Source organism: Dryobates pubescens, chromosome 20 (assembly GCF_014839835.1).
Source record: "Dryobates pubescens isolate bDryPub1 chromosome 20, bDryPub1.pri, whole genome shotgun sequence".
NCBI lineage: Eukaryota > Metazoa > Chordata > Aves > Piciformes > Picidae > Dryobates > Dryobates pubescens.
In genome coordinates, this window is record NC_071631.1 from 48,405 (window position 1) to 73,706 (window position 25,302).

At 49.1% G+C, this 25,302-nt stretch overlaps 1 protein-coding gene across 8 annotated transcripts in view; it reads right to left on the reverse strand.

Annotated features, from left to right (window-relative positions):
* Positions 1-25,302, reverse strand: part of EPB41 (erythrocyte membrane protein band 4.1) — an 82,035-nt gene that overhangs the window by 46,973 nt on the left and 9,760 nt on the right. For 2 of the 8 annotated variants that reach the window (XM_054170698.1, XM_054170697.1), the window contains exons 1-5: positions 11,681-11,788; positions 7,616-8,081; positions 4,199-4,429; positions 1,786-1,890; positions 72-114 (exon numbers count right to left, since the gene is read on the reverse strand). In XM_054170698.1, coding sequence (XP_054026673.1) covers positions 72-114; positions 1,786-1,890; positions 4,199-4,429; positions 7,616-8,081; positions 11,681-11,700 — 865 coding nt within the window. In that variant the 5' untranslated portion in view covers positions 11,701-11,788. Of the gene's footprint in view, positions 1-71; positions 115-1,785; positions 1,891-4,198; positions 4,430-7,615; positions 8,082-11,680; positions 11,843-25,302 lie in introns of those variants that run through there. The other 6 variants (XM_054170702.1, XM_054170700.1, XM_054170696.1 and 3 more) reach the window with 5 other exon arrangements.

Genomic DNA, 25,302 nt, shown 5'->3' on the forward strand with positions numbered 1-25,302 from the left:
CCAAAGCCATACTTATTTAGGGAAGCGGGACAAACCACACACTCCCACCTGATTAAATTCTACCTACTTACCATGAACCTGTTTTTTTATTTCTTTGGCAGGATCCAGCCATGTCTGTAAGAAGATAAAAACATTCACAGTTTAACAGATTTTCCAGAAACACCATAGAAAACTGTAAATTGTTAAAAATGTAACAAACAAGACACAAACACAGCCACAGAAACTGGAGAGACAGGGAATTTTCCACAACTTTTACTCCAGTCTGTGGTCTCAGTGGATGAATTTCCAGCCCTTCGCCTACCAGGTACTCATGGAGGAGGCACGAAGAACGGGAGGAAAACAAAAAGCAGAGTATTAGGGCTGCAAGCACATAGCAGAAGGTAGTCATAGCCACACATGCAGCTCTGAAAGCCACTTGTGCAACACTTTTTTTTGACTCCAGAACCCTTAAAACCAGGCAAATCAGATGTATTCCTTCATTTTAGGCACTCTGTCTCGATACTTACCCTAGCCAGAACAAAGATTGCCAAGGCTATTGTTAGTGCTGGGTTTTAACGACCTAATCACTGAAATAGGAGGAAAAACATCCCACCACTGGGGAAACCTGGAATCTTTTACACCACATATGACTCCATCTTCATCTCTCTTAAGCATGACTCAATTTTCTAGTAATCATCTCATCTACAAACTTAGAAATATATCCTTTTTCCTCCCTGCTTCTGTAATTTGGGGATTTGTGGGATGATTCATGGAATGGTTGGGTTGAAAGGGACTGAAAAAATCACTCAGTTCCAGGCCCCCTGCCATGGGCAGGGACACCTCCCACTAGCCCAGGTTGCTCAAGGCCTTACCCAGCCTGGCCTTGAACACCTCCAGGGAGAGGGCATCCACAGCCTCCCTGGGCAACCTGCTCCAGTGTGTCACCACCATCACTGTCAGGAATTTCTTCCTAATCTCCAGTCTCAATCTCCCCTCTTCCAGCTTCAATCCATTGCCCCTTGTCCTGTCATTCCCAGCCCTTGTCAAAAGTCCTTCCCCAGCTCTCTGGTTGCCCCTTTCAGGTACTGGAAGGCTGCTCTAAGGTCTCCTTGGAGCCTTCTTTTCTCCAGGCTGAACAGCCCCATGGTGCAACACAAGCATCTAAAACAGCTCCTGCTTTGCCAGCACAGTCCAAGCAACTCCCAGCATGTCAGGTTTGACCCTTTCCCTTTGCAAAGGTCAGGGGCTGCCCTGCTGAAGGGGACAGCACAGTGCTAACAGCCCTTGTGGTGAGGCTACATTAAATCACCTTCTTCATTTTCACAAGCCCTGAACAGGATTTGGATGTCCAGGTCTCCTGAGGTGAAGGAATTACCTCACTGAATCCTCCAAGCTAATCTCTCTTGACCAGAAGGACATGTAACATTGTGGCAGGGAGAGCCATGCACACATTTAATCTTATCTTTCTATATGTTGTCCCTCTAACCTATAAAACCTATAAACCCTATAAAACTCTTGAACTGTAGCTTTACAAATCAATGGCATCAATTGGTCGTCAACTAATGACTTTTTTCCAGGTGAAGACCCAAGGTCATGTCTCTTTTTTACTAAAACCCACACTCCTGTAGTCATTTCTTCACTATTTCTGCCTCTGTGATGACCCTCTTAGTCTTTTTCCTTTTTTTTGAGATGACACTAAAAGGAGCTTTAAGAGGAGCTTATGCACCACATCCTCCCCAGTGGAGATGATCCTTCAAAGAGCTGAACCCACTCAGGGGCAGAACACAGGCAAGAACAGCTGCTTACCCTGGAGGTTGGTGTGTCCCATATGGCCAAACCAAAGTAGTCTTCTTCCAGGAGATTGAGGTGGTCACAGACTTTTTTAAGGAGATCCTGTCCCTTGGCATGTTTCTGCAAACAGACAAAAGAAATTCTGTAGGACAGGCTGCTCGCTTTTTGCTTGCCATCATCCATGGGAGAGGGGAGAAAGAAGATGTCATCAAACCACACCATCCATTGCCAAGAAGGGAGAAAAGTCCTGAGTAGCCCAAAATTAGATCTCCTGGCTGCTCTGATCAACCACCCCGTACAAGAAAGAGCATCAGGCATAAAAAATTCAAACTGGGGAACTGCAGTGGGTCTCCTTGGCTACCACCAGCTCCATGGCTGAAGCCCTCCTAAGCTGAGCTCCTCAATGTGACTCCATAAACACCAAGGATTTGTATGAACTTTCCCTCTCAAACCATGTCTACCACACCAGTATCTTGCTGACAGGCAATCAGAGATGATCAGCACAGGGGATGAAACTACTGCTACCACCCACTACTACAGTCTCCCATTTTGGGGACAACCTGATTTAGCAGGGTCACTAAAGAATCAAGAATCTGAGAACCAAACACCTTTTCATCACCCTGATCTGCTGATGAAACCCAGCTTCTCCAGTGGTGTCTGACGCATTGAAAGCTGCTGAGCAAACAACTTCTTGCCTCAAGAAACACACCTCTGCTGCCCTCTTGTCCACATCCTGCAGAAGTGAACAGCCCTCAGAACGGGTACCCTTTTAGTCCAAAAGCACGGAAGAAAACATCCCTCAGGCACAGAACTATAGTAAGTAGGAGCAGCTCATTCTGTTGGAGCCTCTGCATAAAAGGAAGCGTGGCTCCGGTTAATGCCAAAGAAGCTTCACTAATTCAGGGCTTGTGCCTGTGCTGCTTGCAGGCACATTTGCATAGCAACTGAGCCAAGAGCGCAGCCCTGCTTTATTGCAGCCCTCCAGCTCTGAGGTCCTCAGTGGAAACATCTTGACTCTGTGGGGAGACCTTCTGGTGGCCTTTCAGTGCTTAAAGGGGCCGCTCAGAAAGCTGGGGACAGACTCTGGAGCAGGGCTTGTTGTGACAGGACAAGAGGTGATGGTTTGAACTGAAAGAGATGCAGGCTAGAGAGAAGGAAGGGAAGTTGTGGATGCTTTCTCCCTAGAGGTGTTCCAAAGCGAGGCTGGATGCAGCCTTGAGCAACCTGGTCTGGTGGGAGGTGTCCCTGCTCATGGCAGGGAAGTTGGAACTGGACAATCTTTAAGGTTCCCACCCACAACCTCCCTGGGCAACCTGTTCCAGTGTCTCACCACCCTCACTGTTTCTTCCTAATCTCCACCTAAATCTCCTCTCTTCCAGATGAGATGTCCAATTTCTAACAGCCTGCTCCAGTCAGGACCAACTGCACTACCACCAGCTCTCCCACCAAAAGCATCCCTGCAGCCTGCCAGTATCTGCAGGCACTGCTGCAGCAAACTCAGACTCCATGCCACATCAAGCATCTCCGGGAACAGTTCCCTTTGAGGGGCTGCAGACAAAGCCCCCAGCAAGGGGCAGGCAGTAGCCACGTTACACAAACGGCTGGCAGTGACCTACTTGCCCAGGATCACCCAAGGTAACAGCTTTCACAAGGAGCCCTGTACCCAGAAACCCTCTCGTGGCCCACTTAGCCAGCAGGACTGGGGAAAAACAAGCTGAGGGGAGTATGCTCAAATGGTAAGTACCAGATTATTAATATTCCAAACAAGTCCTTCAATACTGAAATGGGGATTTCTGCAAGCTTTTTATTGCCCTGCCAGCAAGAGAGCCCTGGGAGAGAATGCAGAAAATAAAAGCTCTCAGATGAAGGGGTTTGCAGGGCTGTAAGTCAACATAACAATTTTAAATTGTTTACTGCAAATATATCCAACTGCAGGCTAAACACAGTATGTTCCTCTTTACATCCCAGCTCCAGGAGTTACATTTGCCAGCAGCCTGATAGGCAAAGGTACCTCGGCTGAATAGAAAAGCACAAATCAACCTGACAACTCATTTTACTCAAAGGGAAGGGGCAAAAGATTTTTAGACTGTCCCAAAACCTAAACTCTAGCCTGGGATATAAATAGGAGAGATGATGAACAGCGAGCAAGATATCTTAATTTTTTTTAACTTGCTCCGTCTCTACACGACAAGGTACCCTGGAAATCGTAGAACAATGAAAAAATGTATTCCTAGCACCCAGAGACTTCTCCAACACACAGAAGAAGTTGTTACAGCTTACAGCAAGATTGTTCTGCAGTAAAGCCTATCATGTAACTCACGGGCAGCAAATGAGGCCCCCATTAAGCCATGTTTGTGGTGCTTTTTCAAGGGGAGGAGAAGGGAGAGGGAAACGAGGAGAAGCAGAAACAAATCCCCAAAGTACTTACATCCACGGAGCACTCAAAAGTGGTATCATCCAGCAAGACAACTTTGCAGTACATGTTTCTGTGTTTTTTTACTGTTTTCTGGGCAGCTTTCAAATCCTTCTCTGCTTTGGTCTCCAGAGTCTCCTGTTTCAGCTTTGGCTTGGTGCACTCCTCCTTTGCTTCCCCTCCTTCCTTGCCTCCAAGGTCTTTGCTCTCGGGCTCCTGGTCGCCCCTCCTCTCCTCCTGTGCAGGCTGAAACCCCCAGATCAGCCAAGTTTAGATTAACTCAAGCAAAAAATGAAACCATCAGGTGAAACAAGCATTGCTGGGTTCTCACCCCAGGAGTGACATAAATGTGTAACCTGGGATGTAGAGCAGCAGCTTGGGTGAGCAAGGTCATGAAGTGCAGCCTGGAGAAGAAAAGGCTTCAGGCAGACTTTCTGGTAGCCTTTCAGGACTTCAAGGGGATGATCAGAAAGCTGGGGACAGACTTTTGAGCAGGGCCTGACGTGACAGGACAAGGGGGGATGGTTTGAACTGAAAGCGGGAGATTCAGACAGGAGAGAAGGGAGAAATGTTTGACACTGAAGGTGGTGAGACCCTAGCCCAGGTTGCCCAGAGAGGTGGGAGATGCCCCATCCCTGCAACCGTCCCAGGTCAGTTTGTCTGGGGCTCTGAGAAACCTGCTCTGGTTGGGGATGTCCCTGCTGACTGCAGGGGGGGTTGAACAAGATGACCTTTAAAGGTCTCTTCGCACACAATCCAGTCTGTGATTCTATGAATCTACACTCACTTTTAAAGCTCTTCAAGTCATTCTCACCTAATAAGGACATAATAAAAAAGAAAAAAGGGTTGATTAGAGAAACCAGGCAAATTCCATCATGCAAATCTTCCCAGTGTTAATGACAGCACCTTTTGGACTAAGTTTTTCCCCTCCTAGGCCAGTCATCCAGCAAATGGGCCCCATGCTCCCCGTGCCACATTGGGCAATGAGCTTTCACCCAGTGTGCTGTCCCCTAGCATGGCAGCAGTGGCATTAGAAGGTGGGGTAGCGCTGACATTCCAGGCTTGTCTGAGCTGAACGAGCAGCTCTCTGCCACTGGAAAGGGAAGGCAGCACTCACACTGCTCTTCCTTTGCCTACTGAAGCAGTTTGCCACCCAGTTTAATTCACTCAAGTAAGAGAAAAAGATGCAGTTTGGACGTAGGAAGCTGGGTTGCCATTTCAGCAGGTTAAACGAGTTCATGGCAGACTCTGACAAGTGCTGGAAGTGGCTTGATGCAGCAGGAGCAAAACCCTGTCCTTTCAGCCCATCACATCTCATGAAATCATACCCAAGCACAACTGCAGGGAGGTATTTAAAAACTCGATAATGTCCACAAGCTGCTGACTTCTGCTCCAGCAGGGCTAGGACAATCAGGAGCAGGGAATCAGTCAAAGCTCCTAATGCCTGTCGGTCAGCATTTATCAAAGAGGCAGCACCCCACAAATGCTTTCACAGCAGAAATATCTGCCGAGCGTCACAGTTCACAAAGCCACTGACAGTGATCTAAAGAACCTAGAAACCAGCACAAATGCTTCGTATGAAGCAAAGAGCCCATGGTGAAGGAAGGCTGTAGGTGCACACTCACATGTGCTCAGAGGCTGTAAGTCAAAGTTAAACAGACAAATAATGGATTTCATTCATAGATTCACGGGATGGTTTGGGTTGGAAGGGACCTTAAAGATCATCCAGCGCCAACTCCCTGCCCTCCCACTCATCCAGCCTGGCCTTGAACAGCTCCAGGGAGGGGGCATCCACAGCCTCCCTGGGCAACCTGTTCCAGTGTCTCACCACCCTCACTGTCAAGAATTTCTTCCTAATCTCCAATCTTCCCTCCTCAGGTTTCAGTCCACTCCCTCTCTCCTGTCACTCCAAGACTTTGTCGAAAGTCTCTCCCCGGCTTTCTTGCAGCCCCTTTCAGGTACTGGAAGGCTGCTCTAAGGTCTCTTTGGAGCCTTCTCTTCTCCAGGCTCAAATCTTTCAGCCTATCCCTATAGGGCATGTGTTCCAGCCCCCTGATCATCTTTGTGACCCTCCTCTGGATATATAATTTCTAGACTGAAATTGTATGAAAATTTCCCACCCCTCCCCATTCTGCTAATACCAGCCCTCAGAAACGTCAGCAGAGTCCATCCCGTGGTTTTCACAGGCTCCAAAATTTGGACGAAGAAAGAACAAGGTGTTACAAAGAACCTTCCCACAGCTCTTTTTTTAGTTTTAAGGAGGTAGCTTTACAATTACTGCCTACAGCTGGCAATGCTCTAACTGGTGAAGTATTGATCCAGATGTCAGAGCTTGTAGACACTAACACCTCTCTGGATCCCCTTCAAACCTTAAGCAGCCGCTGAATAATCCCAATTTCACCACAGATGTGCTGCGACTCCAGCAACACACACAGGCTGGCTGGGCTGTAAGGAATGCTTACCTCAGGAGAAAGGGCACCTCCCTTCCACAGAACCATAGAACCTCGAAGAAGAGGTTCTTGGAACTCTCAAATCATCCAGTGCAACCTTCAGCCTAACATCACCACAACCATTAAATCATGTCCCCAAGTGCCATATCCGCACTTGAACACCTGCAGGGACACTGACTCCACCAGCTCCCTGGTTCCCATGCCTGACAAGACTTTCTCCAGCTTCAAGCAACAACACTAGTAACAGCAGAGTTGCAATTACCCAAGGACTAAGAGATCCAATACCCCCAAATAATAAACCAGCTACAAATGAGTGTCTCCTGGTGGGTGCCTCTGCCTCTGTTTCTACCATGCTTTAAAAACTGCACAAAAACTGCCCCTGGCTGTAAAAAGCAGACATCAGACAGCTACCAGGACCTGGGCTTAGCCACATGCTGTGCAGAAATTCCTGTCTACATGATGCATAAGCAGAAAATATTTGTACTTGGCAGGCTCAGCACCAGCCCAGCCTGAACAGGCAACAAGGCCTAAAGAGCCATGTTTTTGTTCCTTGAAGCTAAAGAAACTCTTTCCTAAACCCACCTCCTGTTACAATCTCCACCTCACACCACGGCCTGCCTTTATTCTGCACACAGCAAGGACATTCTGAGGAGCAACTGCTCTGAAGTGAATTATGAACCTAAACCCTGGTTCTGATGTGACTTCCCCATTCCTCAGCAGAGCAGAGAGTGAGCACGAGGCATTTCGGTTGTGCTGTGAGGTGTGAGCACAATTCCAGCAGCAGGTACTCCGCAGGACAGTGCAATGCAGGAATGCAGGAGTGGGAAGCACACAATGGAACACAGGGAGCTGACAGCTTTTTTTTTAAACGTCTTATATGAGTTTTTCTGATCAAGTTTATCACCCTAGGATATGAAATTTCTATAGTTTTGGCTAAAAAGACACACTTCCAGAGCTCCCCACATGGAGCAGTGTGTTTTACCTGTGTCTCTGCACTGCTCAAGGAGTGGAGATCCAGCGATGGATCAGTTTTCAGCTCAGGCTCAGGAGCTGCAATTGGAGCTTTCACCAGGATGTCTTCATCAGGGCTGGCTCCTAATCCCAGCTCCTTCTGGTCACCTCCTGCCTCTTTAGGAACATCAGTGTCTTTGTCCTCTTCAGACACGTGAGACTTGGGTCTCCTGAGGAAGGAGGAGAAGAGGCGGGAGAGGCCGTGGCCCTCAGAGGTGCGGCGCTCCCTCTTGCTCTGCTCCTTGTGCACAGGCGTCTCACCGTTGGAGGCCTTCTGCTTCTGCTCCACTGCAGGCTGCCCCTCCGCTGTCTGCTGAGGCCCTTCCTCCAGAGAAGCCTCTTGCTTTGGGGTTTCAGCAGCTCCCTCCTCCTCCTTGGCTTGCTGCTGCTCTGAATTGTTAGTGTCTGCCACTAGACTCTTCTCTGTTGTCATGATGCTGTAAGAGAGGTCAAAAGATCTCAGTCAAGAGCTTTCCAACATTCAAGTCCGCATTAAGCTACTCAAACCCGGCCACAAACAGACACGCCACTTTCACCAGTCACAACGCCCTGTCCTGCCAACTCCAGTCTACAAAGTCCTTAGGAGCAAACTCATTCATTTCGCAAAGGTTTGCTTTGACAGAAACATCTCCGTAGATGTTTGCCCACACATCTTCCACCATTTGGACAATGCTCACTCCAAACTACTGAATTCCCTGGCACCAGGTCTCCAGAGCCTGACAAGAGCAAATGCTTTAAAAACAGAAACAGCCAAAAGGGAGGAGATGACAGAGGGTCCTGCTCCACAGGGCTGTCCTAAGGTCCCCTCTTCCTCCAAGTCCCTATTTTCCTCTGGCAGCACTGGCTGCAGGAGCAGAGCAAAGGAGAATCATTTAGGTTGGAAAAGATCTTTAAGATCATTGAGTCCAGCCACATAAGGACATACACATGACCAGCCAACCTTCCTCCTACCACACCATGCCAAAACCCCAGATGACCTCCTTGCGGTGTTACAGTCACCATCACTGCAATTGGAAGGAGAAACCTGCTCCCAGAAAGTCAAAAACTGCAGTCACAACAAATTTTAACAGCTGCTCACTTCTAAATGCCCCTGGAAGAGGCCACAGACCCTTAACATGAGCTAAAAAGGGGGATATTTAAGCATGAGGAACTACAGTGCTCCTCTGCTCCAGATGGGACTCAGCGGTGGTGATCAATTACATTGACCCTCACAAGACAAGTCCGGCAGAGCCAGGCAGGGTTCAGGGTTCGAGATCCTTGCATTGCACACTGGAGAAATGCAAAATGAAAAAGCTTCCAAACAATCTCCACGAGAGCAAGGAGATTTCTTCAGAGCCTGCGTGACTAAGCTGACGCAATGTTTATCTCAACTTTAGCCTGGGCTGTTGACACAAAAAGATGGAAATCACATGAGAATATCTATTTAAGGTATAAGAGGACCCAAAATAATCACGCTTTAGAGAGGATAGAACTAATCTTTGCGCTGCATCACATGCATCTGCAGCAACAAATTGCCTCTGCTTACACAGAGCAAAGAGCTCATAATCCAATCCACTTCTCGAGCCCCAGCGTGCAAACGTTCGCTCCACAACACAAAAGCAGGAAACACTTCAAGACGTCACCCTCCTACATACTGCTGCATTCAACTATTTTAAGTCATCCTGACTGCCAAAATAACCAGAGTGCTTGAAAGAGAAAAGCTCTCCTCCCTTTCCAATGCATTCACCCCTTGCGTTTAATGCTCGATGTTATTCCTAACCGCTGTGGTTGAAACAAAGCAGCGTTAGAGACCTACACTGAACTTATTTCTCCAGCAAGACAAATTTCCTGAGTTTACAAAGTTGGTTTTGGTTTGATGTGGGGGTTTACTGCAAGGAAGGCTTTTGATAGCTTCTTTGGTGTGAGGGGGCTGGAGCCCTGGAGCAGGCCTGCCCAGACAGGCTGTGGAGTCTCTTTGCCTGGAGAGCTTCCAACCCCACCTGGCCATTGTGATCCTGGGCAAGCTGCCGTGGGTGCCCAGCTGGAGCAGGGACATTGGACTGGATGATCTCCAGAGGTCCTTTCCAACCCCTGCCACGTTGGGAATCTGTAATTCTGGGAAAAGCAGGTATGGTAACCCCCAGGGTCTGTGCTCCCACTGGAAAGGTGTCAGATTTGGGACAGCCTCTCTGAACTCTTCAAAACCTCTTCACTTGGGCTCAGCCCCACAAGCTAGCTTTGGGGATGAGCTGCATGGCCTCTTTTAACTTGGTCTCCTGCAGCAGCCAGCTTTACAGACTTATGCCCTGCTCATGATCTTCTCCTTGGTGAGCTGCTCTAGGTTTCTCCAAAGCCAACAGAGAGTTGGAGACAACTGGAAGAGCAGCTTTCTGCTCACACTGAGGAAAAAAGGATCAAAGAGATACCCTGCACAGGCACCTGATGAACCAGGGACAGCACAAGGCAAAGATGCTGCCAAAACCCAGATGTGGCAGGGCTCTGGGCTAAATGGAGACACAGAGGTGCAGAAACCCGCACTGCACTGGTTCTCCTCCTCCAGCACTTTCCAAGGAGAAGACAGGATTGCTTGGCAGAGCCCAACCAAGAAAGCAAGAGCACCCAAGGCTAACTCTCCAAAATGCTGAGAGCTGGGCATTTTGTCACCTCAGTTCCCCAGCCAGCCTGGCTTCCTGGGTGCTTTACCTCACACAGCCCAGAAAAGCAATTCTCATTCAGTAACAGAGGGGAGAAACCTTCTGGTGGCCTTTCAGGACTTAAATAGGCTGAAAAGAAAGCTGGGGACAGACTGTTAAGCAGGGCCTGTTGTGACAGGACAAGGGGGGATGGTTTGAACTGGAAAAGGGAGATTCAGAGAGAAGGGAGCAACACTGAGGGTGGTGAGACCCTGTTCCAGTTTGCCCAGAGAAGTGAGAGATGCCCCAACCCAGGGCAGCTAGCCTGGGGCTCTGAGCAACTTGCTCTAGCTGGGGATGTCCCTGTCGATCGGCTTGGACCGGTTGAAATTCAAAGGTCCCTTCCCACCCAAACTGGTCTGCGATTCTACGAAACTCCTAGAGATGCTTCAGGGCAGTGCAGACAGCAGTGAACTACATGCAGCCAAACACACATCCCCCCAAGCCCATGACACAGGACAGATTCTCTCTAGTGTTCCCAGTGTTTGTTTGGGATAAATACACTTGCAAGAATAATTATCGAAACACACCACACTGTAACCTCTTAAAACTAAGAAGGCAGAATCAAGGCCTCTGAGATGAGGAGCTCAGGGAGGATACAAGCTCTTACCAGCCTTGGTAAACAGGAGGGACAGGCCACAAACAAACATTTCCTCTGGAAGTAGTTTTTTCTCTTCAAATACCAACAATTCTGGAACAAGCAATGTTTACTTAGATTTCAAAGTCAAAGTCGGGGACCTCTCCTGGCACGGGAAGGTGGGTCTCATTGGTGGTGAGCAAACATCTCCATGTCTTTCCTCCATCCCCAGCAACCACCTCACAGTTTGGTCAGATTCCCTTGGCAGGGCTGGGCACATCCAAGCCCTTCCCTTCCCAGCTCTTCCCAATAAACATTTCATAGCAGCAGCCAGCACCAGGAACTCAATGGGTGCAGACCCAAGCATGCTTCTGCACTGTGTGGCTTCACAGATGGTTCTCTCCCTTTGAAGCTTTATGTTCAGAAACAGTCTCCTCCTAAGCTCTCAACCAAAGGCAAGGAGATTTGTGAGTGAGCAACACACCCAAGGGGCTGGGTTATTGTGACAAAATCGCCTTTGCTGCACGGAGATGTCTACTAAGTTTGTTTCCAACCCAGTCCACGGCAGCGCCAACACAAGGAGAGAGGCTCCTGCCTAAGCTCTTCAGCTCATTGTTTGGAGAAAGCTCTGCCCAGAGCCCAGCCACAAGCAGGTTTTTATTTAAATTAAAGTTTCTCCTATCACTGTTCCACAAAGCCATTTATCCAAAACGTAGCATTCAATCAGCTCAGCAGATCCCAACGTCCGCACAGAGCCTGAAGGACACAGAAGACTTGCTCCCTGCACCTGAGCTCGTGGGAAGTCATGAAGTTTGTTCTCTGGGAATAACCATGCTGCTCCTTTAGGTTGTTTCCTGGTCACGGTACTTAGGCTATGGTTGGACTCGATGATGTTAAAGGTCTTTTCCAGCCTTAATGGTTCTCCGATTCTGTGGCCAGTTCCAACAGCTCAGAGAAACACCAGCAAGAGCTGGAGACAGTAAAAGGGAAATTTCTGCTAAAAATAGGCCCCAAAAAAATCAGTGTCAGCAACAGCATGGAGGTTTTGACTGCAGTCCCTCCCGTTTCATAACGTGTGTGAAAAGCACACAATTCACCAGGGAAACCACACCTAGAGCTGTTCTGAAACAGAGAGCACAGGCTGGAAACTCAGCTTCTAGGGAACCTGGAACAAGTGCATCAGACCTGCGTCTGTGGGTGGGAGAGGAGGAAACTGCGACTGCCGCAGGCAGGATTCACCCCACGCCTGCGCTTGAGCAGCATATCCTGCACGAGATCTTTACTACAGCTACAAACAGCACAGGGAGAGCTTTGGCTGGGGGTTTGGAAGCAAAATATGAAATTGTCCCCTGTACTGGGCACTGGTGAAACCACCCCTTGAACACAGTTTTGGGCCCCTCACTCCAAGAAGGGCATTGAGGGGCTGGAGCAGGTCCAGAGGACAACAAAGCTGGGGAAGGGTCTGGAGAGCAGGGCTGGGGAGGAGCAGCTGAGGGAGCTGGGGAAGTTCAGCCTGGAGAAGAGAAGGCTGAGGGGAGACCTCATTGCTCTCTGCAACCCCCTGAGAGGAGGCTGGAGACAGGTGGGGGTCAGTCTCTTCTCTCAAGGAACAAATGACAAGAGAAGAAGAAATAGCCTCGAGTGGTACCAGGGCAGGTTTAGGTTGGACGTTAGAAGAAAATTCTTCACTTAAAGGGTTCTCAAAGCCTGGCACAGGCTGCCCAGGGAGGTGGCTGAATCTCCATCCCTGGAAGAGTTTCCAAGAGGCAGAGATGCAGTGCTGAGGGCCATGGAGAGTTAAGAGAATGGTTGGACTGGAGGATCTTAAAGTGTTTTTTCCAACTGAAATGATACTGTGGCTCTATGAATCCAAACACAGTAAAATAAAAAATAACTTTAAAATAAAGTATCAGAACCTTTCAAAATTGATTTAATGGATTGCATACAAGGAATAATTAGTGCCGGCATTTTATAACCCCTGTTAGGAAGAACATGCACCATCTTCTTGTGCTGGTTCTTTGAATCCTGAACAAAAGAGCTGCTGCGGCTCAGCCAGCAACGCTGCCTCACCCGGAGGGCAACCAGAGGCTTCAAGAGCCTCATCCAATGGGGGAAAAATAAAGCACCCAACACAACACAGATGGCACATTACAACCACTCAGATTTAATTCTCACTAGACCAGCCCTCATAATCTACTGCACACCCAGCAGCACCATGCCCCTCTTTCATCTCCTGGTATCGTACAGCTTTCCTATTTAAATGAGGGCAGGAATAGTAGCTCACCATCTGCTGAAAGCAAATCATTTATGTCAAATTCAAGACTGGGCTTACAAAATGGCCTGACTAAATAGAACAGTAAGTGCACTACAACCAAAGGGAGCTGGGAGCTCCTTCCATCTATCCTCAGAAATCCTCCTGGATGCGACAGAATTCCTCAGGCAGGAATTCATAGGCTCTGCTCATCAGTAAAGCGCTGAAATTTAAATGAGGACATGTACTTGTCACTGGAGCCTTCTCTACAGCGATGGGTTTGGAAAGGCTGCCCGTGTGGGACCTGTTAGTAAAACTCAGTTGAACTTGGATCCAGAACAGAGCCATGGGGAAGGCACATGCCTAGGCTGCCAGCAAAACAAAGCTGCTACGAGATCTCTTCTCCTGCTGCAATGCAGGAGCAGATCAGTACCTTGCCAAAAGCACTAAGCAAACCATCAGTTTAGCTCAAGTGTTGCTTCCTATCCCGTAGTGAGCTGCAGAAGTGACCCCTGGGGCTCCCTTCCCCGGCTTCAGATAAGGCTGGGGCAGAAACAACTCTTCACTCAATTGTCCAGTGCCTGCTGAAACTTCCCTTCCCCAGAAACAAGTCTCCAAACCACTCAACCACATCAAACCCTCCATCCTGAGCTCAGCCTCGCTGGTACACTCACTCTGAAACCCTCCTCTGCAGGAGCTGGTATCTGCCCAGTCTCACAGAGGAAAGAGGGACACCCAGCACCCATCCCCACTGCACCAACAGCTCTGGCTCCTGCACTCTGCAGATAGCATCCCCGGGAGGCTCAATCCACCAGCCACCTGTGGAGGCAGGAAGCAAGGGCAGCCCGGCAGGCACAGAAGGAGGCAGGCACAACAAATCTGCGCCAGGACCAGCAGCAGGAGCGCTGCAGCCACAGCAGCACAGCACGTGAGCAAGGCCAAGGGTGCACAGGCTCCATCCCAGCAGGTCACTCCATCACCACCCTCCTGACTTTGCTCTGAAGGAATACCAAGGGTGGTGATGACAGCAAAACAGAGGTGCCAGAGATGACAACAGCCTGCCTCCTCCAGCTGCATGCGCTTTCTACAGCAACAGTTCAAGAGAAATAAGCAATAGATCTCCAGCCACCAAAGAGGAGGATTTTTTGCCATGCATTATTCATAAGGCTTTGGGTTTTTTTCCCTGCCTGAACACAGATGTGTTTACTCACACTGTGCCTCATTTACACTCAAGGTTTAACATAACAGGGCTCATTTTCCTTCCTTACAGTTTTTCAAGCACAGGGGTAAAAGCTCTTTTTGCTTTTGTCATTCTCCCTTTGGCTGTTTCCAAACCAAAGCTATAATTAGAACCCAGAGGGACCAGCAAGCTCTTTGATAAAGAGCTGCCTGCTGGATAAACACAGCCCTGCACACACACAGAGTCTGGCACCTGCCAAGCACCCACCACTGCAGCACTGACAGCCAGGAATCAGAGAATGGGCTGGGATGGAAGGGACCTTAAAGACCATCCAGTTCCAACTGCCCTGCTCTAAGGTCTCCCTGGTACCTTCTCCTCCCCGGGCTGAACAGCCCCAACTCTCTCAGCTTGTCTCCATAGGGGAGGTTCTCCAGCCCTCTGACCAACCTTGTGGACTCCTCTAGACCTGCTCCAACAGTGCCACGTCCTTCTTGTGTTGGGGGCACCAGAACTGGATGCAGTACTGCAGGTGGGGTCTCATGGGAGCAGAGTAGAGAGGATGTTCAATGCTAAAAGCTCTTAACGGGCCCCATCCCCTGCCTGCAGAAATGGAAGCCCCCTCTCAGGTGGCTGCACCTCCCCAAGGCACAGAGCAATGAGAAATGGAAGATACAGACTCCCAGACAGATGCTGACCATGCCCCAAGACTCGGAACAGCAAAGCATCTTCTGCTGGTACCATAAACACAAGAAGTTGAGGAGACACCTGCTCCAGAAAGTTCCTTTTTAAAATAGTTCAGACTCTGATCCACTCCAGGTTCCTGTCTGGGTCTAAGGGCACCAGGCAAACACTCAGCACCGTTTAAAGCCTGAGTGCAACCACAGTCTCAACCAGACCTGGTCCACAGGGAATCCACAGGCAAACCAGTCACTCAGATGTTTTCATGAGTACTCATACCCACAAGCCAAATGCTGTTTGTAAAGCCTCAGGGACCGACACAGTTTCAGTGGGGCAAACTCAAATGCCAGCAGGGCCCCAGAACAACACTGCCCTGACAAATGCAGCACCACATACTACAGAAGAGCATCACGTGTCCCAGGCATACACTTGGGGCTGAGGGAGCTGGGGGTGTTCAGCCTGGAGAAGAAGAGGCTGAGAGGAGACCTTATTGCTCTCTACAACTACCTGAAGGGAGGTTGTAGCCAGGTGGGGGTTGGTCTCTTCTCCCAGGCAAGCAGCACCAGAACAGGAGGACACAGTCTCAAGCTGTGCTAGGGGAGGTTTAGGCTGGATGTTAGGAAGAAGTTCTTCACAGAGAGAGAGATTGGCCATTGGAATGTGCTGCCCAGGGAGGTGGTGGAGTCACCATCACCGGAGGTGTTTAAGAAGAGACTGGATGGGGCGCTTGGTGCCATGGTTTAGTTGATTAGATGGTGTTGGGCAATAGGTTGGACTTGATGATCTCAAAGGTCTTTTCCAACCTGGTTAATTCTATTCTGTTCTATTGAATGCTTAACACCACTTCTACAAGAATACATAGAATAAACCAGGTTGGAAGAGACCTTCAAGATCATCACGTCCAACCCATCAACCAATCCAACACCACCCAAACAACTAACCCACGGCACCAAGCACCCCATCAAGTCTTCTCCTGAACACCTCCAGTGATGGCGACTCCACCACCTCCCCAGGCAGCCCATTCCAATGGGCAATCACTCTTCCTGTATAGAACTTTTTCCTAACATCTAGCCTGAACCTCCCCTGGCACAGCCTGAGGCTGTGTCCTCTTGTTCTTGTACTGGCCGCCTGGGAGAAGAGACCAACATCCGTCTGTCTACAACCTCCCTTCAGGTAGTTGTAGAGAGCAATAAGGTCCCCCCTGAGTCTCCTCTTCTCCAGGCTAAGCAACCCCAGCTCCCTCAGCCTCTCCTCGTAGGGCTTATGTTCCAAACCCCTCACCAACTTTGTTGCTCTTCTCTGGACTCGTTCCAGCAAGTCAACCTCCTTCCTAAACTGAGGGGCCCAGAACTGGACACAGGACTCGAGGTGCGGCCTAACCAGTGCAGTGTACAGGGGCAGAATGACCTCCCTGCTCCTGCTGGCCACACTGTTCCTGAAGCAGGCCAGGATGCCATTGGCCCTCTTAGCTGCCTGGGCACACTGCAGGCTCATGTTCAGTCTACCGTCAACCAGCACCCCCAGGTCCCTCTCAGCCTGACTGCTCTCCAGCCACTCTGACCCCAGCCTGTAGCTCTGCATGGGGTTGTTGTGGCCAATGTGCAGAACCCGGCACTTGGATGTGTTCAATCTCATGCCGTTGGACTCTGCCCATCTGTCCAGCCTGTCGAGGTCCCTCTGCAGAGCCTCTCTACCCTCCAGCAGATCAACTCCTGCCCCCAGCTTGGTGTCATTTTTCTTCCTATCTTTCCTGCTGACAATGCTCAGTGACCCTAAAGTTTCCCCAGGGCCGGCTTCACAAGCTGGAGAGCAAAGGAAATGGCTCCTGGAAAATCACAGGAGGAGTGGAGGGTGCTCCAGTGGCAGCCATTCAGGGCCCCTGCACCTGCATGGTATGTGACCCCTGCCTGGAGTCAAACAAACCACGGGAGATCATTGTGTCAGGATCAGTGACACATCCTCATCAGCAGTCTCCATCCCACCACAAAGCAGTTCTCTCAGCAAGGCTGAGAAGCCCATGTTGGGCACAGCTTCCTCATATTTCCATTACCCAACGTTCACTGTCCCAGATTTGGCATGGCACTGCCCACTACATGCACACAAAAGCACTTCATGGATACCTGAAGGTCCTACCCTGTGTCCAGCACCTCACACATCCATCTCACTTCTGCTTCTATGCAACAAGATCCCACCTCACTGTCCTCAACAGTGGGTGATGGGTACTGAGATGATAAGGAGATACCAGCCCATCATGGGATGACAGAACTGTGAGCTCCTCAAGGCTGCATCCCCATGGAAAGCCTCCCATCCCCACCAGAAACCAAAATCGAATCGGTAAAAGCATGAACCAGTGATTAAACACCGTCTTCTATGCTCAGCAGCTAATTATGCACCAATTAGGGAGGGGATCAGTGCTGTCACTTCCCCAGAGCTGCTCCTCTTGGTGCTTCTTCACACAAAGAGAGATTGGCCATTGGAATGTGCTGCCCAGGGAAGTGGTGGAGTCACCATCACTGGAGGTGTTCAAGAAGAGACTGGATGGGGCACTTGGTGCCATGGTTTAGTTGATTAGATGGTGTTGGGTGATAGGGTTGGACTTGATGATTTCGAAGGTCTTTTCCAACCTGCTTAATTCTATTCTATTCTGATGGGGCTGCGGCAGAACCACCTTGGCCGCCCAGCACTTTCCACCAGTCTGTCTGTTTGTTTTTTCCACCCAGCAGTGAAATCAGGCAGCTTTCATTTTTTAATCCCCTTAATTAGGGGTGTGCAGCAGTCTTCATTCCTTAATTACATCCATTGACACATCTGATGCAACACATTTACAAACAACCATTTTCACTGGAGATGGCTTGGAATCAAAACTGCCGACTTCCCCACACTGCCTGCACCGCACTGCCAACGGTAAGGAGACACAATCCAGCTTGCTGGGTGCCAGCCTGGCTTCCTGGGTGCTTTATCTCACACACAGCCCAGACAAGTGATTTTCATTGAATAACAGAGGAGAGTGACCTTCTGGTGGCCTTTCAGGACTTAAATAAGCGGAAAAGAAATCTGGGGGCAGACCTGAGCACGGCCTCTTGTGACAGGACAAGGGGGAACAGTTTGAACCAAAATAGGGAGATTCAGATTAGAGAAAAGGAAGAGTTTTTTTTTTACTCTGAGGATTGTGAGACCCTGGCCCAGGCTGCCCAGAGAGGTGGGAGATGCTCCATCCCTGGAACCATCCCAGGTCAGCTTGTCTCAGGCTCTGAGCAAACCGCTCTAGTTGGGGATGTCCCTGCTGAGTGCAGGGGGGTTGGACTAGATGACCTTTACAGGTCCCTTCCCACCCAAACCATTCCATGATTCTGTGACTCTTACCACCTTTTCTTTGGCAGGATTTAAGCAGGAGCACTGAGCAGCCCTTGGCACCTTGTGTGTAGCAGCAGAGTGGGAGCTCCCAGTAAAAGCCTGCATTTAAAACGTTACAGTTTCAGGTGACACTCTCAATACTTAAGGGCTGCAGGGACATTTCAGTGCCTCACCTGGTGTTTTTGGCTATCACCTTTGGTACCTCTGTTGTTTAGTGCAGTTGCTCAGCTGTCAGCAATCCCTTTGATCCTCTGGGACAGCAAACACACAGTGAGCACTTTATTACCACCACTGCTGCTTCCCAGCCCAAATAATGGCACCGTCACCTCCTGCCTGCCCACCAACACATCAGTTTTACTCCACAGGGTGTCTGTGTCCACTCTGCCTTTGAACACCACCCCAGACTCCACCCTGAGGCACTAATGGCTCAGCAGGACACAGCAGCTGAGCTCCAGTGCACAACCTGTCCTATCATGATGGGAAACAGTGAGCAGGATATTGAAGATCATCCTGGAGGGAAGGAAGAGCATTGATTTAAAAATGGGAAGGAAGATAACATGGCACCATGAGTTATTTTCTGCTGCTGGAGACCCAAGTGAGTGTCCTTGCTGGTCCCCTCTGCTCAATTCCTGCCTTAACCCTCCTGCTCATTGGTCAGTGTAGTCATTTGCGCCCAGGAGGAAATGTGCACAAATGGTGCCTTCCTCAACTTACAGAAAGGAAAAGGAAGCTGTGCTCCAAGGAGAGGGCCAGAAACACTCTTTGCCCCCACATTACAGGGGCTGTTTACTTCTATTTTCAGTTGCTGTCTTCCTCTCTGCACTTGATGGGCTGGGACAGGAAGGGGCTTTGTCGGTTTAAAAACTGAACACACACTGGCACCTTGAGCAGTTCTCAAGAGGTATTTTTTACTTTTACAATTCTCACCTTTCCCATCCAGCACCCTATAAGGACAGCTTAGTGCTAATCATCATACAGGTGCTCCTGGATAACTTTCTGTGCAACACACCACAGCACCCTCGTCTCCGGCCACAATTAATCCTGATGATCCAAACATTGCTTCGCTCAGGAGTCCACACTAAAGGAATCTCTCCTCCCCTCCTGTTCATCTGTGCTAGACCTGTGCTGTCCCCACCACTGATCCCCTCCTACCTTCTTGCTCCTGCAGGTAACTCAGGTCCCTCTTTCCCACCCTGCTCACACCTTCCCCTGGCAACACTGGGAGAAGCTTAACATCCTCAAAGTCATTAAAGAGGGCCCGTCTGTAAGGGCAGGCAGGGAGATAACGGGGGCACTGCTTCGACATTGTAAATCAGCTTTCTTCGCTCCCACCCAGCACTGACACCCACCACTGGTGCTGACACACAACCTTAGGTGTCAATACCCACCATGAGTGCTGATACCCACCACCACATCACTGCCAGCATGCTGCCAGTCATGCTCCTGATGAGAAGGCAACAGCAAACAGCTACCAGCTTTTTTTTGACACTGCAGTGTCAAAAATAAACCAAAAACTCAAATGAAGAGCCCTGCAAGACAAACTATTCCCTATAGTAAGGACAAAGCATGTGCAGAAAAGAGAAAGCATCTGGTTTAAATACCTCCCTGTTACAATGACCAGGAGCTGAAGCTGCTTTCTGGGTGAGCCCATAACCCAGCACCCCAAGACTCACATTTTGCAAGTTAGGTCTCAGAATAATCCTTACTCTATTCAAAGTGTGTACATGTGAGTACCCCCTCCCCAACAATACAAAGGCAGCACAAATAACTGCATGGGGTTTGGGAGAAGCTTCGCTTGTTTTTTCCTCTATTCTACTTAAATCCCGGTTGTGCAACCACCTCATGCACAGGTGAAACCTCACTGAGCCCAACACCACTTCAGCCAGCCGAAAGCTCCGCAGACTCATGAGGACTCAGAGTAGCTTGGCTATTTATCAAGCACCAAAACCCAACAGAAAATTAAAAATAAACTGATTTACTCTCAGTGGTTTGGACTCAAAACCTACTGGTTTTGCCTGGCACCCAGTACTGAAGGCTGAATGGAGAGTCCCAGCTCAAATTATGGGGCAAAAGGGCAGTGAGTCAAGAGCTGCAATACCAGACGAGTGAGCTCCCCTTTTCAACAAGCTGCTGACAGCAGGAGCCACACAACAATATTGCTGAAATCCACATTCACGAAGCACAAGGGCATAAAATGCCAGACAAATCCTCTTTTCTGCAAGCTCTGTTGATATCATTGTTCAGGCTAAAACTGCCATGCGAAGACCCTTCAAATGAGGCCAGGGTGAAAAAGTGGAGAGAGCAAAAAGCATCAGTGAGCTCACCCAGGCTTCCCTGCCAGGCAGCTCACGTCAAACCCCCTCTGCGCCTCCAGAAAATATATTCTCAAACCACATCCATCACATTTCCTTCAGGTTCTTATTATCTATACACAGGCTGAAGATAGATGGCTGCCTGTTCCTCTGGAAGATGAAAATAATGAACATATGCAAACAAGGTCTAACCACGTTCAGCTGGCTCCTAGACATCTCCTCACCGATGTTAGCTGTTAGCAGAGCACTGTGGAAAAGGAGAGCAGAGAAAAGCCACACCAGCTCCAGAAGCAAAGTGGGATTTGCAGTGAGAAGTATGGTTTAAGAGTAAATAGCAAAACCAGAAACAAACACAACGAGATGATCTCCTACTTAGGAAGGACATCAGTGCACACACACACACAGCAGCCCAAGCTTGTTGCAGTTCCCTAGACCAAATTAGCTGCAAACAACTCCACAGCAAGAACATTTCATTGCCTAATTCTTTAAAATCAATCTGCCTAACAAGGTGTTGCTCCCTCAGCACCTGGGGAAGGAGAGGACCTGCCCCTGTTCTGCACATTGGGGTTTGGCTGGGTGTGCTTTGAAGCACCCACCTGGCTCACAGCACGCAGCACTGCCATGTGGATTTGCCATTTCCCAGGTGTTTCACCTGCTGACGTTATGACCACAAAGCCCGTTTGATTTATTTAACCATGTTCCTGCTCTTAAGCTACCATCCAATTACTGCTCCAAATTACTCAGCACTCAAGCTGGTATTAATTACAGAATTCCCTGTGCATGCGGCTGCTGCCAGCTGCACTGCACAGCAATGTAAGTTTCAAACCTGCTGGCATCCAGGACCAGTAGCTCCTCTGGGAAGAGCTGCCCAGCAATAGTCTTCAGGAATGGCACAGAATGGACCTCAGCATAGAATCACAGAATTGCTTTGGTTGAAAAAGACCTCCAAGATCATCCAGTCCAACCATCAACCCACGACCACCAAGGACACTAAGCCATATCCCCAAGTACCACACCCACGTGTTTGTTGAACACCTCACACACCTCCAGGCATGGTGACTCCACCACCTCCCTGGGCAGCCTGTTTCAATTCCTGACCACTCTTTTGGTAAAGAAATTTTCCCCACTATCCAATCTAGGAATGGTTGCAGCTCCTGAAGCCTTCACAACCACACTGGCATCTGCAGGCAGGAACACAAGAAGTTATCGAGCAACTCACACTGCTCAAATTTAACATTCACCCTGCTGCAAAACATCCTTTTGGCAGATTTTGAGAAGGGATTTCATCAGCTTTGCTCCCTTGTCCCTTTCTACAAACAGCTATTACACAATGTGTGTAACAGCTGTGTGCCAGAGGAAAATGCCACTTTAGCACAGCTGCCCACTCATTTTTTAACCGAGTATTACTTTTTCTTTTTCCTCCCAATCTGTGTTTCTCTTCATGTGGTGCGGTGAGCTTTCAAAGGGTGTCACGAACAGCTCTGCAAAACTCATTCTTGACCACAGCAGGGAAGGTCACTGCTAGGCATCTTCCAGACCTAAGGCACAATGACAAGGGGAATAGCTCTTCTCTGTGCTTCATTTCTGCTCCCAGCCCTTGTCAAACACAAGTGTTTTGAGAAAAAAAATCCATCTCATCACCGCTTTGCTCAGCAGCAGGGCTTGGAGACCCTGCTGGAACAAGAGCAGGGGACACTAAGCCCTCACATCAGGGGTGTGCCTGCACAGGGACATGTACAACAAGGATGACTCACATATCTGGGACCTTACTCAATGTATTTATCAATGACCTGGGTGAAGACACGGAATGGACTCTCAGCCAGTTTGCTGATGATACAAAACAGGACAAGAAACTTATTTGCTGTGAGGGTGCTGGAGCCCTGGAACAGGATGCCCAGAGAGGTTGAGTAGTCTCCTTCTCTGGAGAGATTCCAACCCCACCCCAGCCATGCTGCTCTGGGTGACCCTGCTTAAGCAGAGGGGTTGGACTGGGTGAGCTCCGGAGGACCCTTCCATCCTCCATCATACTGGGATTCAGGGATTCTGTGCCCACTTTGCTCAAGTCCTTTAGGGCAGCAGGATGTGTCTCTCTAATCCACAATGTATTTACTATTAGAAGCAGCAATTAAATGAATAAATCACTCAGTGAGCCTCTGGTTTACAAGAGGACTTAATTTCAAGCAGCAAAGCTAACTTCCAGCATGGCTTCAAAGAGGAAGATGCTACAAAAACATAACCGTGCTCTTGCTGTGAGAAACTAGGCAATGGCTATGTGGGCTTTAACTGCAGGTGGCATAAACCAAGCACTCCTCTTTAGTAAGTGAGAAGGGGAATCTGAGATCTCAAACACATCCCCATCTCCAGTGATCCAACTGAAAAAGCCAGTCCCTCTGCTAAAAGGCAAGTGCCACATTCTTTTGTCCTCACGGTAAATGCAGAGCACACGGTTGATCGCTGCAATCCCACATGGCCATAGGGGACCATTCTGGGTACCATGCTGGCTCATTACCTGCGAGACGAACTAGCAACTTAAAAATCAAATACCTGCACTGCTCCAAGCTGAGGATTTTTTGCCATTTGCATTTAAAAACAACTGTAATTCATTGCTTGGAGCAGCAAAGACATTTTTCTTTAGAAGACAGCAAGAAATTTCAAGCATTATTTCCCGAAGCACCATCACAAGAGCTCAGAGCTCCCATCACCAGGAGGTCTGGATCTTTTTGTCTTGGTGTCAGCCTTTAAGCTTGTGCAAAGCCTGCGGATCTCCTGGGTTGTTTTCAAGAAACGTGCATTCTGAGCTCTACTGACTCATTCCCAAACATCTCTGACCAGCAGCACCCAATCTGGCTGCACCCATGAAACACCCTGTGACTAGGCAAAAACACAGTAAATGGGTGGGAAAACAAAGCACATTCCCCAGCTGCAGCTTCCTCCAGAGAACAGGAACCGAGCAACTGCTGGGCTTGACTTACACTGGGATGTTGAGATGATGTCCGACTTTGCAGGATGCAGCTGGCTGCATTTTTGCACTGTGTTCATAACCTGCTCTGTTAGAAAAGCTCTGCTGATGTTTTCCAACTGCAGCAATACAGAGAGGCTTGGGCTTTGCTCCACTTGGGCTTTTGTTTTAAAGAAACATCTCAAAATGCTTTCTCAGGGAGTGTTTCTGCTGAAGCAGATCCAGGTATTCAGCACAGGGGGAGAAACAAGCAAAACCTTGAACAACTGACCCACAAATCTCATACTTTCGAAGCTTCAACTTCAGCCTGTGTCCTCTCGACTCCACGGTGACTGTAGCTCAAAACCAAATGTATTCACCTCTGCCAAGATGTTTTTCTAGTGGTAAAGCTGAAGTGATACAATTAAGCCAGCTTTCATGTCAGTATAGCTAATCACCACTTGTTTTTCTGCCAGTCAGAAGTTTCAGAAGGTGGAACTGTCTCCAAACAAAGCACAAGCTATGGGCAATTTGCGGTCCATTTTTAAGTTAATGCATCAAAAGGGCACAGTTCTTTGTTTCCTTGTTCTGCTTTCAATCTAAAAGACCCTGGCAGGAGTTGGAAAGTGTCACAGCAAAGCCAGGGCTGGGGGTTACTCTCATCTGTCCCTCCTGCCTCAGCGATTTACAACTGTTTGTGGTAAGAAAACAGGAGAAACAGATAACGTGCAACCACTTCCACCAGTAGCATCAGCCCAGCAGACAAAGCTAACCCCGCAAGCAGGCTCAGACCTCGCCAAGGCAGCCATGAGCTCTCTGCAAACCTTCCCACCTGCTGAACTGGTGCATGATTGATCTCTGGGCACAAGCTGCTCCTGGGCCTCCCAGCACTGTCTCTGCAACAAATCTAACCACTGGCAGAGGTGCAGAGGTGCATCTACCTCAGAAAAGGGAGAAAAAAATTAAGCCTGCCATATTTGCATGACTAAATCTCCTAACTGTCCTTTGACTAACACTGCATGGATCAAACCTAACCTGAATCACCCCACCAGGACAATCCCTGGACAATGCTCATGCTGGAGAGTCTAGGGAGTCTAGTTCGATTACAAATGGGGGGCGCGGGGGGAAGGGTGCAAGAAAAGCACCACAGAGAAGCAACAAATTTCCCTGTAATTGCAAGCCTTGCTTTGCTGAAGCCATGTTCATTACCTAGTCCTACTCCTGCCTCCGGAGGCACACAGGCTCATAACACTAATAGATTCAGCTTCCCTGAGCTCTTCCTCTCTATTCTTCATGTGGTAGGAAGTCTTTAATAAACCACCCCTCCACAAAAGGGCCATCGCCATTTGCCCTCGTCAGGCCAGGTGAAGAGAGCCAGTCCTCAGTTTTAAATAAGCCAACAGCAGCACCTGCCAAACACAAAGTCAGTAACACTGCCCACGGTGGTTTCCCCGGCAGCATCTCAGATGCCATTCAGCATCTGAAGGGAGAGATCGAGTGTGCCACAATGACACCAACGAGTACTTTCTGCATCCCCAAAGCTGAGGGGTGACACCAGGTACCCAAAGCATCTCATTTCTTCAAAATAAAATAGGACAAAAACTGCTTCCAGCGTGCAAACAGGGTGGGAAAAGTATGGTGGGGGTTAGAAGACACCTCTGAAGATCATCCAGTCGAACCCTCTGACCTGGGGCCT